General features: G+C 50.8%; 7 protein-coding genes across 7 annotated transcripts; 3 read left to right on the top strand and 4 right to left on the bottom strand.

Moving 5' to 3' along the window:
* Positions 1-28: 28 nt before the first annotated feature.
* On the bottom strand, positions 29-928 carry NUU61_006940 (HpcH/HpaI aldolase family protein; the record flags this gene model as incomplete). The annotated part of the gene is made up of 2 exons (XM_056657467.1): positions 29-528; positions 619-928. The coding sequence occupies 2 exons, from the start codon at positions 926-928 to the stop codon at positions 29-31; spliced, it is 810 nt and encodes a 269-aa protein (XP_056510267.1).
* A 550-nt stretch (positions 929-1,478) lies between these two features.
* On the bottom strand, positions 1,479-3,232 carry NUU61_006939 (uncharacterized protein; the record flags this gene model as incomplete). The annotated part of the gene is made up of 2 exons (XM_056657466.1): positions 1,479-1,937; positions 1,958-3,232. 2 exons carry the CDS (start codon positions 3,230-3,232, stop codon positions 1,479-1,481), a joined length of 1,734 nt encoding a protein of 577 aa, XP_056510266.1.
* Positions 3,233-3,959: 727 nt separating this feature from the next.
* Positions 3,960-4,516, bottom strand: NUU61_006938 (response regulator; the record flags this gene model as incomplete). The annotated part of the gene is made up of 3 exons (XM_056657465.1): positions 3,960-4,222; positions 4,285-4,418; positions 4,476-4,516. The coding sequence occupies 3 exons, from the start codon at positions 4,514-4,516 to the stop codon at positions 3,960-3,962; spliced, it is 438 nt and encodes a 145-aa protein (XP_056510265.1).
* Positions 4,517-5,831: 1,315 nt separating this feature from the next.
* NUU61_006937 (sulfotransferase family protein) lies at positions 5,832-6,683 on the top strand (the record flags this gene model as incomplete). The annotated part of the gene is made up of 1 exon (XM_056657464.1): positions 5,832-6,683. One exon carries the CDS (start codon positions 5,832-5,834, stop codon positions 6,681-6,683), a length of 852 nt encoding a protein of 283 aa, XP_056510264.1.
* A 334-nt stretch (positions 6,684-7,017) lies between these two features.
* NUU61_006936 (GMC family oxidoreductase) lies at positions 7,018-8,835 on the bottom strand (the record flags this gene model as incomplete). Its single annotated transcript, XM_056657463.1, has 1 exon — positions 7,018-8,835. The coding sequence occupies one exon, from the start codon at positions 8,833-8,835 to the stop codon at positions 7,018-7,020; it is 1,818 nt and encodes a 605-aa protein (XP_056510263.1).
* Positions 8,836-11,898: 3,063 nt separating this feature from the next.
* Positions 11,899-13,341, top strand: NUU61_006935 (uncharacterized protein; the record flags this gene model as incomplete). The annotated part of the gene is made up of 1 exon (XM_056657462.1): positions 11,899-13,341. One exon carries the CDS (start codon positions 11,899-11,901, stop codon positions 13,339-13,341), a length of 1,443 nt encoding a protein of 480 aa, XP_056510262.1.
* Positions 13,342-14,254: 913 nt separating this feature from the next.
* On the top strand, positions 14,255-15,545 carry NUU61_006934 (zinc-dependent alcohol dehydrogenase; the record flags this gene model as incomplete). The annotated part of the gene is made up of 4 exons (XM_056657461.1): positions 14,255-14,379; positions 14,447-14,495; positions 14,554-14,710; positions 14,773-15,545. 4 exons carry the CDS (start codon positions 14,255-14,257, stop codon positions 15,543-15,545), a joined length of 1,104 nt encoding a protein of 367 aa, XP_056510261.1.
* Positions 15,546-15,613: the final 68 nt, after the last annotated feature.

Below are 15,613 nucleotides of genomic sequence, written 5' to 3'. Positions count from 1 at the left end.
TCCCTATTCATTCTCCGGGTGGACAGAGCTATATCTCTTTTGATCCCTTGACAGTAGGCACTGCACGGACAGCCTCCACGCCACCTCGAGCAATCAACGAGATATCCTGTTGCACAAGCATAAACCTCGCCCTTAGCTCATTAATCGCCCAGTCCTGGATCGCCGGTTTATCATAAATTCCAGCAATACCAAAGATCTTCTCACAGGCACGACACGCCTTGCTCACAGTCTCAACTGCCCTTCTATATGTGTCACTCTCAAATTGAGCCGGCACTCCAAGATCGATAGACAAATCCAGCGACCCGATCAGGATAACATCCACACCATCCACAGCAGCAATTTCCTCCGCGCGTTCAACGGCCGATCGACTCTCGATCATAGCAAATACAGTCGACGAAAATTTATTGCTTTTGCCGATAATCTCCTCTGGGGTTTGCGGCTTCATTTCAAATTGCGGAAGTTGTCCAGTCATCGAGCGACAGCCCCGAGGTGGATATTTACAGATCCGAACAGCTTCTTCAGCATCGGCTGTGGGGTAACATTTAGCAAGACGGAGAACTTCTTTACTTTTGAGCCAGCCTTCTAGCTCTATTTCTTATGGGGTCTTTTCTTACTAACCTGCTGAATGGATATGAGGAAAGATAATTCCCATGGCACCCCCATCCAAGATACGCTGGACGAATCCATTGCCGCATTGATGCGGCACGCGTACGAACGGGGTGATGCCAGCCAGCAGGCCAAAATGACATAGGTTCCTTGTCTCCTCCAGTGAGAGCCAGCCGTGCTCCAGATCAATAAATAGGGAGTCGAAGCCTGCGTTGTGGGCGATCTGGACGACTTGGGTGTTGGCTGAGACTTTTATGCCGAAGGCTTTACAGAGCTTGTTGGATGCTGCGCTGGTTTGGAGTTTGTTGCTGTATAGAGTCATTTTATGAGACGTGGTTTGGATATAGTTTATGCGAGCTTGTGTTTAGGGATTTGTAGCTGGTGGCTGGTTTGGTTCGGATTTCTTTGCGTTCGCTGACTGGAATGGGTAGGTAGTATGTTGTTCTTTTCTCAGAGTGCGAGCTTGTTCTGGTCTGTTTTCTTAATTTCTGGGAGTTTGGAGTCGGTCGTTGATCCCGAAGCAGTTCGGCCGACCCCCCGAGTGAGCGTGATAGATCTCGGGCGACATGACCGGCAACGACCTATCTTCTATCTGTGCGGAGGAGATCTGAAGCTTTATTACAGTTATAAATTCGCATGACACACTCCATTTGCTTGCTTGGTGTTTACTGTTTGGATCAAAGCCTCCCCAAAGGCACAATATAGAGTGATGTTGAAGCCCTCAAGCCGGAGGATTAGCACAAGAATCTTAGAAACAAAGAATAATGAGATGTTCTCGTAATAACTATTTATTTGGTATTTCGAGCCAGAATTACTCTTTTGGCGGTATGCATCGTCCCATACCCTTTGTTAGCTCGCTGCCACATACTTTCCTAAACCCCTGCCACCACCTCCGAGCCAAGGTGCATGATCTCAGCAACCTCCTTGTCAATCAAAGGTCCTGAGTATTCCTTCCTTGCGCGCACAAAGTACCATACAGCACTCAGGATCAGAACCCCGCCAGTGACGACAATACTATAGTTCATTGTCGTGTAGTCAACAGGCGTTGCTGGTGGCCAGACGCTCCAGAAAATGACAAAGAGCATATACACACAGGCATACATGTTATTTATCGTACCCAGGATACCAGGGACACGCCAGGGGCCCCATATCAGTGGTGCCTGCGCAACATCAAGCTCCGGCGGGCGCGAAGTACTCTGTGGATCTCTGTCGCTTTGGGAAGCCTGGACTGGGACGGGGCCGGAGACCTTCTCAGCAGGGGTTTTTTGTGGCATATGGGCAGATGGTATTTCTTCATCGGCGGTGGCGGCGGGGGGATAGTGGGAGCTGCACTCGGAAGACCCTGGATAACCGTCTCATGGGGCAGAATATGGCCCCTGATGCGGTGGTAGAGGAGAAAGGCGCTTGGGAGAAAATAAGAGCTGTAAAACCCGGTGACCGTCAGAGAAATGACGTCGTTGAAGGCCGTCTTCGAGCCGATGTAGATGAGCGTCAGGGCACAGGCAAAGCTGCAGACTACGCAGACAGATACGATGGGCACGCGGGTGCGGCTATTGACTTTCATGAGGAAGCGCGAGAAGGGCACGCCGTGGTCGCGCGCGAACGACCACGTCATACGGGATGCCGTCGCGATGATCCCGACCGAGCAGGCCATCGTCAGCACGATGATGACGGCTGTCATCACGGATGTGCCGGCATGTGACGCCGTGCTGTTATAGAAGATCTGGATGAAGGGGAAGTCGGTGGCCGACTTGAGGACCGTCTTGGGGTCTCCCAGACAGAAAAGCACTGTGAGCATCATCGAGAACCCGAGTGCGCTGTTGATCGACATGCCCGTGATGATGGCGCGTGGGATGTTAAGGGCCGCATTTTCGATTTCCTCCGCCATGTGGACACTGGCGTCGGCGCCCACGAACGTGGCTATGTTTCCGATGAAGCCCACGCAGTACGAAATGCCTTGCGTCGGCCATCCACCTTCATTCAGTGCGGTTTGGAACACCGATGCTGCTGACCCCTTCGGCGACAGTGCGAGTAATGTCGCGGTGATTGCGACAAAGCCTGCGAGATGGATAACCAGCATGGCGATCTCGAATTTCGGCAGATAATTTGGCACCACGACATTGATGAAGATCGCAACAACCACTGCCGCCCACGCTAGCAGCGTATTTTGCCATCGCTCCTGTGCAAAGAGCGGATGGTTTATTATGACCAGGCCTTCGATCATTGACCCGAGGAAGATAGTCTCGGTTGCAATTGTCGCAATCCATGCCAGTGAGGTGAGCCATCCAATAAGATAGCTCGAGACCTTCTTCCATCGTAGGGGTGCCAGCATGTAGACCCAATAATACTGCCCGCCGGCAATGGGCGCCATGGACGCCAGCTCGGCGATGACCGTATACACGGATAGAGTCGAGAGACAGGCAATAATGTACCCGTAGATCGCACCAGCGGGGCCACCATTCTCAAAGGCCTGAGAAAACAAGGTAAGAACGGTTTCCCAGGTAATCAGCTCAGCCATTGCAAATCCAACTATAGAAATGAAGCCAAACCGCCGTTTCAGGACTTGCTTCTTGCCCAGGCGAGCCAGGGCCTGGGTATCGGATGGTTCGGAAAGGTCCACCCTCATGGTGCCTGGCAAGATCGGCCTGATGATGATTGAAGGATCAGACCGGTATACTGGGGTATACAAGCATAGGCAGATACACCACAACCACAGGGGAATACACCAAGCAATGCCCAGGGCTGCAGGGCCGGGGGGTGGGGGGGATTTTAAAAAGACGAAAGTCGCCCGATTTTTCCCCACCCTTCGCTTCGCACCAATGCGGCTAGCGTGGCCGAAAACATCGAAATCGGCGAAATAAACAGAGAATTCAGTTGTATATTCAGGGTAGATAAGTAGCTGCTTTTTGCTTTTTGTAAGAGGTAGCCTCATCCGACCAGTATCAAACACCGGGGTGGAAATCCCCCATCGGGGAAAAGTCATGTCGCTGTCAAACCCTAAGAGGCCTCGGATAGTCTGACCAGCTAATTATGCCCACAACGGGATACGGAGTCCACCGCGTCGGGGATGAATCTTGTGCCGAGGTAGTTCCCTAGCCCTAGCTCTGCCCTTTTTGTCCTTTTTGTCCTTTTTGTCCTTTTTGTCCTTTTTTTTCCTACTTCCCGATCAGCCCTATGGACTATGCACGATATTGAACGGTGAATAAATGGTATTTCTTCGTGGCAGAACAATCAAGGAAACAAAATAAGCGTCTAAATGGGTATCGTCGAGTCCTATCTCATGGCTAAAACAAAATTCATGTAACACCGAAGAGGCTTCAACAGAAGAAAAAAAAAAGGATGAATGCGCCTCTTCAGCCAGTGCCCTTGCCTGGCTTCCGAGCCAAGTCCCGGGTCATAAGCCCGCATTCCTTTATCAACGGGACCAGGCTTTCCAAGTGTACGGACTTGGTCATAAACAAATCCATGCCAGACCCGATGGCTTCACGTTCGGTGTCGCGCAAGCCGACACCGGGCAGGGCAGCGATCTTAACTGGCGCCTTGGATTTCAACTCTTTTTCAAGCTCGCGTATTCGCCTCGATGATTCAAAGCCGTCCATGACTGGCATAGAAATATCTATAAAGGAAAAAGTAAAGTTAAGAGTCAAAGTCTGTACAATATTTCAAGTATTTGCTTACCCATCAAGACCAAAGCAGCCGAGGACGCATTGACATGGAAAAAGTCAGTTGATGACATCGGGATGGTTCTTATATTCGTCGTCTTGGGTGAGGTCCGGCACAATGAATACTCGGTCATATGGTATTTGCGCGGACTGCGGAGGGTTCCTAACAGCCTTGCAGAAGCTTCGGCCGTACGACATGGTGCATACCCCAACCCATATGTCATGGCGGGAAATGTGATCGGTGTCATCTTGGAGGCTCAAAGTTCGAGTAGCTTCGGCAAGGATGTGCTGTTCGTGTTGGCCAAAAAGTGAGATCAACGCTCGTTGTGCACCCAGTCACAAGGTGCCTAACTGGCAAAATGCAGTCAAGACAGGATCCGGCAACGACCGCGCGGCAAATTCGGTTGACTTGGTACTAAGATCGACATGTTGAAGGGTGTGTGCGTTAAAATGGTTTTGCGGGAGGTATCTCGCAACGTATGTATAGTCAGACTTACTGGCAAAGATAAATTGCAGGAGTAGTTGCCGTCGCAGGTCTCAGGCATGTGGTATACTCACTTATAGGATTCTCGTTCCCCAGAGGTACTGAAGCTAACGAGCTGTTGCTGAGCTTCTGGTAAAGGGACTGGGCCTTGACCTGACATTATGCCGGGTTAAAGCGCAGCAGAGTAACTCCCTTTGATATCACCAGGGATCCGCCTCTATGTCCCGATATTATCTAGTGGCGAATTGGCGATAGCATCTGGGTACTCACAGCGAATGATCGATGACATCCATGGATTCTTTACAAAAAGAAGTTCCGAGCCAAAAAAGTATACTTGATCGGCGCTACCAATATATTTTTGATCTTCACTTTGTCGACTTAACGATTGCCTTGGAGATGCTGAACAAAAATACAATCCAACACTGTTATCTTCCCGGCGATCTTTCAATTGTCTTCTGGACAAAAACAGGTATTTTTCTGGTTTTGCCAAGGAACATCTCATGCAAATCAGTGGGTACCTCCGTGCACTAACTGTTCTGCCGGCAGTATCTGGTTCTAATACACGAATGCCGGAGCACGTGGGCGGTATCTTTACAATAAGCAGGCGGTAGGCTATGCGACAGAGTGTCATGGCCTACAAACGAACTCTTAATTCATTAGGGATGGGCTGCTATTCTATTTAACCACTCCCGAGAATTGCTCTCGACCTTTGCAATTCCAGGCATGGTATAAGCGGCAATAGTAATATGCCTTGCTCCTTGAAGTCATACTAGCACAGGCCCGGGGCATTTACTAAAGTCGAGGGAAAAAATAAGTGAATAATCTACTACTATTTATAATTGTTTGAACGACTAAACATCCGCCCGCGAGACGAAAACGAATGGAGTCGCATCGTGACCCAACGCGTCCTATTTAGGCCTCCAGGCCAACATTCTGCCTCACGTCAGCCTTAACTCGGCTCCACCTGAGGGTTTGCTCCAACATCATACTTATAAGCTCTCTGCAATTCCCCAGGCAGCCTTTGATAGAGCGATGGCTTAACCATATCACACACCCAATAGAGGCAAGTCCATTTCAACATGAATTTCATCCCAGACTGGGTTCTCCACTCCATCTACGGACTCCCAGCGCCAACAAATGGAAAGCGACAAGAGCCCATGCAAATCCTGGCTGTCGGGATCTCCAGATCTGCAACCGAGTCTTTACGCGAAGCACTGCATATCCTAGGTGTCAAGCATGTCCACCATGGCTTCGACACCATCCTCCCACCATCCTCCCTCGAGGCAACATACCGTCTCCTCCAGAAAAAGTACAACACGACACCGAACAGCGGCGACACCAAAAAGTTGACAGCTGAGGACTTTGACACCATCCTGGGAAACTGCGTTGGAGCCAGCGACCTCCTAGCCGCAGAGTTCGCACCAGAGCTAATCGCCGCATACCCCAACGCGAAAGTGGTTCTCAATGTCCGCCGCGACCTGGACGGTTGGTATGCCAGTATGCAGCAGACAATGAGATACTTCGATAAGAATCCCGTCGACTGGGATTGGTGCAAGAGCTGGTTCAGTGCGGAGCTGTTCTGGATTCGGCAGACGATGTGCCGGACCATGATGCCGCGGTTCTTTCGTGGCAGCTTTGAATCGAACGGCAAGTGGGTTTACGAACAGCATGTTGCCTTGATCAAGGGGCTGGGATTACCGGAAGATAGACTGCTCGAGTGGTCTGTGGAGGATGGCTGGGAGCCTCTCTGCAGGTTTCTGGGCAAGGACGTGCCATCTGGAGAATTTCCGAATGGGAATCCGCCCAAGGCGTGGGCAGAGCGGATTGCCCGGACAATGGAGGCTCACCACAAACGGGCGATCAAAAATATGCTTGTGTTTGTGGCGTTTTTGGTTGCGATTTCAGCGGCATTCCTCTCACTTTATCTATAGGATAACCAAGGGTGTGGGCTTTATTCTTTGATCTATATCGTACCATTTCAACCGGCAAATCCCAAGGTAACTCAAGCACTTCAGCCAAAGGCCTATGTTTATAATTGGAAAACAGACAGAAAGAACTTGGTATTGTCTAGAAGAATGTGCAATTTGTTTTATATACAATGGGCGATAGGCATCTTGATCTATAAGAAAAACAAAAACAAAAACCACAAGTCTATCTTTCGCCACTTGAAATAAGTGGCATCCAAGTATAAAACGAAACGAAACGATTGACACAAACCCAGTCTTGGTCAGAAAAAGAAATCCATCCACAAAAGCATCTCCCATCTTACTGCGACGCAGCATGGTGGTCCGCAAGGATAGCCTCGGCCACCTTCAGAGACATACCATAGAAGACGGTGGACACGTGAGCCGACACCTGAGTCGGAGGAACAGAGGCATCGATGACACGGAGACCCTGGACGCCATAAACACGGGCGGTAGAGTCCACAACACCACCCATCTCCTTGGGCATCATCGCGCAGGTGCTCACCGCATGATAGTTAGGACGAAAGTTCTTCTGAACGTAGTTCTTCCAGTCCTCAAGGTTGGCATTGTACGGCAGGTTGTCTCCGGGGATGTCCTCTCCGGCATAGTACTGCGACATCTCGCCGGAGTTGGACAGCTGACGGGCAAGTTTCGAAGCAGCAGCCTGGGCCAGCACATCCAGCTCATTCTGGTAGTAGCGCGGGTTGAAGGCGAAGCGCTGGGCATAAGGATCGGCCGAAAGGATGTGGACAAAGCCTCGGGTGAAGGGGATGAGGTCCCAAAGGTCAAAGCTGATCTTGCCCGAGGTGTCCATGAACATTTCTGTGTAGGCCACGTCGTGGTTCAGAAGCCAGTCGCGGTAGTTCTCGTACTGGATCTTGAGCGCGGTGGCGTTGTTGAAGCCTCCGCCCGAGACGGTTTCCTGGGCCCACTGGTCGAGCTTGGTGTTGAGCAACTGCATAGCCTGAGGGGCGTCCCGGCCAAAGGTCTCGTTGAATGTGGCAAAGAATACAGCTTGGCCCTGACCAACACCAGCAGAGTTAATGCGAGACTTGACATTGGTGACAGTCTGGTCCTGGAGATTGAGACCAACGGGCAGTTCAACCAGCTGCTTGATCCTAACGGGATCCAGGACTGACTTCAGACCGATTCCGGACTGCTCCAGAATTTGGGGCGAGATCAGGGCGCCGGCAGCCAGCAGGACCTCATGGCGTGCGTGCACCTCGTACTTGACGTTCCTGTGAGTTCCATATTCAACGCCGGTAGCTTTGGGCCCGGCATCGGTTTGGGTGAACAGGACCTTGCCAACCAGCTGGCCAGTCAAAACAGACAGGTTCTTTCTCTTGTAAGCGGGCAGAAGCCATTCACGCGCAGCATCCGAACGGACCTGGTCCTCGTGCAGTGAGTTGGCAATCATCGAAACACCGTGCGGGTCACCACAGCAAAAGTCCTTCTGGATGGGAACACCCATCGACTTGGCAGTCTTCATGAGCGCCTTGATGATCGGCGTGAAGGGTTCGCCCGTATCGCGAGCGCCGGCGTTGACAGTACCGTTCATGCCGTGACAGGCAGGGTCGAAGAAGTAGCCGGCCTCGACCTGTTTGGAGGTCGGACGACGAGCACGCTCGGCCTCCTTCATGTAGGGCATTAGGTTGTTCCAGTTCCAGTTTTTGTTTCCAAACACCTTTTCCCAGGAGTCGATCTGGACCTTGTGAGGGCGAGTCCAGCTGCCGCCGTTGACAAGGGTCGATCCTCCGAGACCCTTGCCCGAGCGAACGATTTCGGTGCGGTTATGGCTGGCCAGAGTGGTGGTTTCAAAGGCCCAGTCGACTTCGGTACCAAAAATCTCGCCATAGGTGTTGAGGTCTTCGATGATGGGGCCGCTGTTCGACTCGTAATGACCGCTTTCGATGACGAGAACGGTGATATTGGGGTTTTCGGACAGCTTTGCGGCAACAGTCAGGCCAGTCAGACCACCTCCGGCAATGATATAGTCGAAGGTCTTCTTTTCCAACTTGGTGGGGTCGGTGATCAGACTCGACTGGACATCAATCTGCTCGTAGGCCGTGTAGGCATTGGCCATGGAGACCAAAGCTCCAAAGAATAAGGAAAGTTTCATGATCAAAAGAAGTATTTAAAAGGGAGACAAGAAAACAGATAGTGAGAAAGAATGTGAGAAGCCAATGGCTCTTGGCTAGAGGTCTTGAGGTCTGTTGGTCGAAGAAATTCATAGTATTTATATAGTACTATACGCATGCTGTAGAGGAAAAGAGTAGGGGCTCACTCTCGCAAAGCATCCACAACATTTCTCTCTTGGCTTCCCTGAAATCCAATCATGCTTGCTCATCAGCTCACGACAAGAAAGACACAAAGTTTGATTCTGGTGGCCTGATGATGGGCAGTGAGGTTACAACTCGACGTGGAGATCTAGTCTGAACTCTGGCTACGTCCCATCCTATCAGAAACAATCATCTAAACCGGCTGCTATCGAGGACCTTGCATGCTCAGGCTCTTGGCTCACCAGGAGCCTCGACGACTGGAAGACCTGATACTCCCGAGGCTTGGCAGGGCTTGTCTTCCGTCATTGCCCCACGCCTTTCGACTTGCCTGGCTCACCGTTCCCTGTTCCGGTCAGAGAAATAGTCGGTCCGGTAGGATTGATAATATCGGCACGTCTAGCTCCTTCGGCAACCCGTCAATTAAGTTCTGTGGCTAGCCGTGGTAAAAGCGATGCGGATTCTGGCGAGCACCGTGCGTCGGTTGCACTTCGATTTAGCTATCTATCGGATCGCTGTTCGAGACTCTCAAGATTATTCAGACAAAGATCGGTCTCTTCCAGGCACGTTCTGAGTCGAATGGCATCGATGGTTTCCCATTGTGAGTTGTCCGTAGAGACTTTGAGTGAAGCTTCAACACCTCCACTAAACAACGCCACGCATTCAACTCTATCCCAAGAAAAGAAAAAAGCAATTTTTTTTTCAGAATAGCATTACCTTGAATGGTTACTCCCAAATCCAATGCTTGGTAGATTTTAGTGAATCGATTGCGTGGATTCTGCGGGTTTCCACATTGCTAACACCTCTTTCTCTCCAAGTTAGGGTTACTCCTCAGGGGAAAACAATCGAAGACGAGCAAATCAACTCGGGCGCTGTAACTCGTATTTCTGAACGTATCCAAGGTTTGGGCCACGTTGAGAACATTCGAACCAAGTGGAACCTTTATGTTGGCTTTGCCTATCTAACAATGCCGATCCTCTTCACAATATTCGGCCCATCCCTTCTTGGCCCACTCCAACTCCACCAGGGGATCTGCACCACTACTCTTCTCCTGGTCTACCCGCCTACCATTCATAATTCAGCGAGCGCACCCACAGATCGCTGCTCGACTGTAGATGGGAATGCCTCGGCGTCAAATGGTATATACTAAGTACGTATCTACTCCAACGTTGTTTTTCTCACAGACCGATGTATAGTTTGTATAGTTCCGAAATTCGCAACCTCGAATGGATTTCTTTCGCCCGACTCTTGCAGTATGAATGAATCGGTTTTAAAATTAGCCTTCAACCAATCTAATGGACCCTTGATCCTTTAATGTCAGTAGCATACCCGAACCTTAAGGGCCAGGGACTAGGGAAGATCCGACCACGCCACTCGGCCATGTGGTTTCCATATCGTATACTGCATATACGTGGAATAGACAGCAGTTATAACAAAAGCTCAAGCCACCAATGTCTGAGCGGCGATGATACCCACATATCCAGATGGAAATTACTAGGGTACTTTTCGGTCCATAATTTATTTCCCGAAAGTTTTGGCGTGGGTCCAACTATCGATCTTATCTGCCGCGAGCGGCTAACATCAATCACAACAAAAATATTCAGCATCAGAGTTGTGGGTGGATCTTGGTATTACAGGAGTGTGTACTGTCCCGGGGAACGCATGTTAACCGCCACGATCGAGGTACAGGCTCAAACAATTACAGGATCTAATCGACTTTTCACCCTAGCAATTTACTAACTTTGGCAGCTGCACCCTGCGTTGCGGCACAAGGTTTGAAATAGACTACCCAGTCTTTGCGTTGCTTTTATGTCGTTAAGCAACCTGTGTCAAAAGAGTTGTGTGGGCACATTGACATGCTCAAGTGTAATAACAGCAATCTTCTAGACCGCAAATCGTTACCAAGCTTATGCCAAGCTTAAGGCAGGCACATGAACCCTTACTTGAAGAGGTGGTCTGATGTTGATTGATAGTATACCCGACAAGAGTGGGTTACTCCAGTCACTCCAGTCTACTTCCAAAGCCCCGTGTGGGTCCTTGATCCTCTTACTCAAATGCAGCCTATAACCCTATGCAACCCTGATAGATTCACAATGCAAGAACAGTATCAGATGTCTATCTGTTGGCTAGTATGGCTAATATCATCGGGAAGCTTTCGATTGACTTTTTTGGGGCAAAAAAAGCTTTTGGCGATAATTCTGACAGCAGCAATGATCCTCCGCGATGGTGTGAGCAACCCCTGCCGTCCGAGAACCCGTGGCGAAATCCACCTCATTACGAGAGATCAACCCCAGCATCCCCAAGTCCCTCGATCTCCACTCCAGCTTGTACTTCGCCATTTAGATGAATTTGCGTGGGTAAAAGAGGTACGTGTCTTTCCAAAAAGGCTACATGAAACGAGGGGTTTGACATCCCGTGTGGAATAATGTTAAATACCACCCAGAAACCACTAGCCTCCTGTGACAAACCCGAGATTTTCTTGGTACGGGTGGTCCACAACCAATATCGTGCCACGACGGGAGGCTTTCAGCCGGTTATTGGCAACCATGTACGGGAAGTTGATCGAAAACTCACGCAGGAGCCTTTGCTCAGAAAAGGTAAATAGATGCCACAGATGTCATCGTATGCAGGAATGGATGCCATGTGCAAGTGGATATCGAGTCTACTGGTCCAAGGCACTTCTTGGCCTTTTTTGTTTTTTTTGTACTAGATAGATGCTTGAGGCTCTGCCTATATAATTTGCCTACTCGCCTTCCTGCGCCTTGCTCAGTGTCAAGCCATACAGTATTATTTTCTATATCTCTCATTTGCAACTAAAGCCTGGTGAGTTATGTCAAGTTTGCACTTCCCAATCAGGTCTGTCATTCTCAAGTGTTTGCTAACCCTGTATGTTAGATTGCCTCAAAATGGTTGGCTTTAAGCTACCTCTCCTCCTTATCCTGCTGCAGGCAATCTTTGGGTCTGCCTACCGTTGGTTCAACTGGCAGTACGAGGTGACTTGCGAGTCGGACGCGTACGTCACTCCGGAGAGTGAGAATGCCACTGCTTTGTTCCTCAAGCAGCAGTATCCCAAGGGCTCTTTCATCAAGGTTGTTGGAAATGGCCACGGATTCGGCAACCTCACCACCTGCGTCGATACCGCCACCACCAAGACTCCCTCGTACATTGTTTCCCTTACGAACCTGAAGCACCTCAACATCGACAAGAAGAGCATGACAGCCACCTTCGGTGCCGGTTGGGATGTCTTTGATCTCACCAATGAGCTCAAGGCCAACAACCTGTCTTTCAACAACCTCGGTGCTGAGCGTGTTCAGAACTTCGTTGGTGCTACGTCTACTGGTACGCACGGCACTGGCTCTCTGGTGGGCAACATTGCCACCCAGGTCATTGGACTTCGAGTGCTCGACTCCCAGGGTAATCTCCGAATTGTCAATGAGCATACCAACGCCGAAGAACTCAAGGCCTTCCGCATCAGTCTTGGCGCCCTTGGTCTGATCACCGAGATGACCATCAAGGTGCAGCCAACCTACCTCCTGAAGAAGACAACCAAGGTCCTGAACGCCACGAAGGACTATAACAAGATGTACAACGAGATCTCCCAGCTGTACAAAGAACACGACCGCATGACCGTGTGGGGCCCACACTTCGACTGGGACGAAAAGACTCAAGACTGGTCCATTGAGCCCACGTTCTTCGCCTCGTGGTGGGAGCCAACCACCTACACCGGCGTCCACAACTGCACGCTCAACTACTGCGCCAACGGATGCGGCGACTGCATCAAGAACTACATATGCTACGACGAAGTCACAGATGCCATGTCCTGCCCGCCGCAGGGAGTCTGCACGCGCGAATTCTACGCAGAGATCGAGCACTTCTTCCCAGTCGAGCATCTAGCCGAGGCGGCCACCAACTACACGCTGTTCCAGCAGGCCCAGACCCCACGCATGAAGGGACCATACAACGAGCAAATGATATTCCAGCTCCGCACCCTCAAGGGCGACGACTCGTACATGTCTCCTGTCAACACCTACAACCTGGAGCCCAAGAACAGTGGAGTCTTTGCGATCCTTGAGATTGACTGGATCCAGACCTACAACGACTGGAACACGCTCTGGCGCAACCAGGAGCTGGCTTATGAGTTCCTCCCTCACTTCGGTGAGACGTACAATGTTCGCTCGCACTGGAACAAAATGGCCGCGCCGAATGCTACCTACACCTTGGAGCAGTTCCCCAAGTTGCCGCAGTTCCTGGCTATCCAGGAGCGACAGGATCCCAAGTGCCAGTTTGTTAATGACTTCTTGGTTCAGCAGCTTGGTATTACCCGCTGCGCCAAGTATCTTTCCTCGTGAGAGGTCAATTTCGAAGTCGTTTTTACGTCATTGTCAAGAGTATACCTCAAGACATCGACAATAGAGTGTGGGGAGCTAGAGATGGAGTCATCGGGATTGTTGGAGAGTGGTGGGATAGACCAGAGCATCAAGATAGAATAATTCTAGTATGGGATGAGCGGATAAATAGACATTTCTATTTCCGGATGGTGTTACGATCAGTAGAGGCGTATAACTATAGAGCTGTTCACATGGGCAGCACCAGCTCTCAGCCGTATAGTATCCGAGGTGCGGGGGTGACATATCACCTAGGCAACCATTGAAAAGCAGAGAGGGGCTTGCGAGTGATATCTTTCCAAGGATTGTAAACATCAACTATGTGCTATTCCAGAATTTACTTGGGGGCAAGGCTAATAGTGCAATCCGTCGTGGGGTATATGCGGCTCGTGCAAATCCCCCAGAATGAGGACCCTGAGGAATGACAGATCTATATAAACTACTAATCCATCTAGATCTTATTGAAAAAGAAAGGGGGGGGGTTCAAATTTGCAGTTCATGAGATGCCCCCCACATCTATAGATCCAACTCAACCGAGGTCTCTCTCCAACTCCACTTCACACCCCCTCACTGGGGCCACAATGACCCGGAGGCCACGAACAGGGCCCATAAAACAGACATAAAGAATCATAATGCACGCTGTGCGACAAGCAGCTTCCGAGGCATGTCCGACCTTGCATGCGGCGCGAATCGGCCATAAGCTCCAGCCCCGCGATGGGAACTCTCCACCTTCAACCCTTTTCCTTCTCTCTATCACTCGTGAGGATCAAATGGTGCTCTTTTGATGCTGAACACTGCATAAGAGATATTGCAATTGTTTAAATTGACCACATCAAAGTCCGCAATTCTTCATTTGTCCACACAGTTGTCTTCCAACATGACTGCTCCCGATATCCCCCAGAAACAAAAGGCTGTAGTGTTCGACCAGCCTGGGAAGGTCTCTACCAAGGTGGTTGAGATCGATGTGCCTGAGCCTGGGGTTGGCGAGGTCCTGATCAATATGTATGTTCGGTGTCGAGAAACTCGCGCGATAATGACATTTGGGGATAGACTGACGGGCTCTTCTCAGCTCCCATTCGGGTGTGTGTCACTCTGACTTGGGGATCATGACCAACACAGTATGTTTCCACAAGACCCTTTGTCACTCTCTTTTTATAAGTTTCTGACTGTTCCCAGTGGCTTGGACTTCCATATCCGACTCGGCCTGGCCAAGTGGGAGGTCACGAGGGTGTGGGCAAGATAGCCAAACTCGGCCCGGGCACCGAATCCTCGGGCTTGAAAGTCGGAGATCGTGTGGGGGTCAAATGGATTTCTAGTGCCTGTGGAAATTGCCGTGGGTTTCACTTTGGCCTCAAGCAAATGCTTATTCAAGACAGCATAACTGACAATCAACAGAGCCATGCCAGGCGGGATCTGACGGGCTGTGCTTCAAGCAAAAAATCTCAGGCTACTACACACCCGGAACGTTCCAGCAGTACACCCTGGGACCAGCCAACTATGTGACCCCGATCCCCGACGGCCTAGACTCGGAGCAGGCAGCGCCAATGCTCTGCGCCGGCGTGACAGTGTACTCAGCACTGAAGCGCAGCCGGGTGCAGCCGGGCCAGTGGGTAGCGATTTCCGGCGCCGGCGGCGGACTGGGCCATATCGCGGTGCAGCTCGCGAGCAAGGGCATGGGGCTACGGGTAGTGGGAATCGACCACGGCAGCAAGGCCGAACTCGTCAAGGCGTCGGGGGCGGAGCACTTTGTCGATATCACCCAGTTCCCGTCCGATGATCAGGGCAAAGCGCTGGTGAAGCATGTGCACTCGCTGACGGATGGACTGGGTGCGCACGCGGTCATAGTGTGTACGGCTGCGAACGCTGCGTACGCGCAGGCGCCGCCTCTGCTGCGCTTCAACGGGACGCTGGTTTGCGTGGGCATTCCTGAGAATGAGCCCAAGGCTATTGCGACTGCGTTCCCGTCGCATATGATTGCCAAGCACTGGACTATTACGGGCTCGGCTGTTGGGAACCGTACTGAGGCGATTGAAACGCTGAAGTTTGCGGCGAGGGGTATCATCAAGGCTCACTACCGCACAGAGAAGATGGATGCTCTCACCTCGGTCTTCCAGGAGATGGCTGAGGGCAAGCTGCAAGGCCGTGTTGTGCTTGATCTATCGGATTGATTATGTGTAGTATGATTGTATGTATTTAATGACCATGTCAATGCGTTTCTTGGAGGCAGGTAGAGAAA

This window comes from Penicillium alfredii (assembly GCF_028826965.1).
Source record: "Penicillium alfredii strain IBT 34128 chromosome Unknown utg000009l_segment0_segment0, whole genome shotgun sequence".
Taxonomy (NCBI): Eukaryota; Fungi; Ascomycota; class Eurotiomycetes; order Eurotiales; family Aspergillaceae; genus Penicillium; species Penicillium alfredii.
Note: the sequence above shows the minus strand (reverse complement) of the source record. Positions and strands in the feature narration are given on the sequence as shown.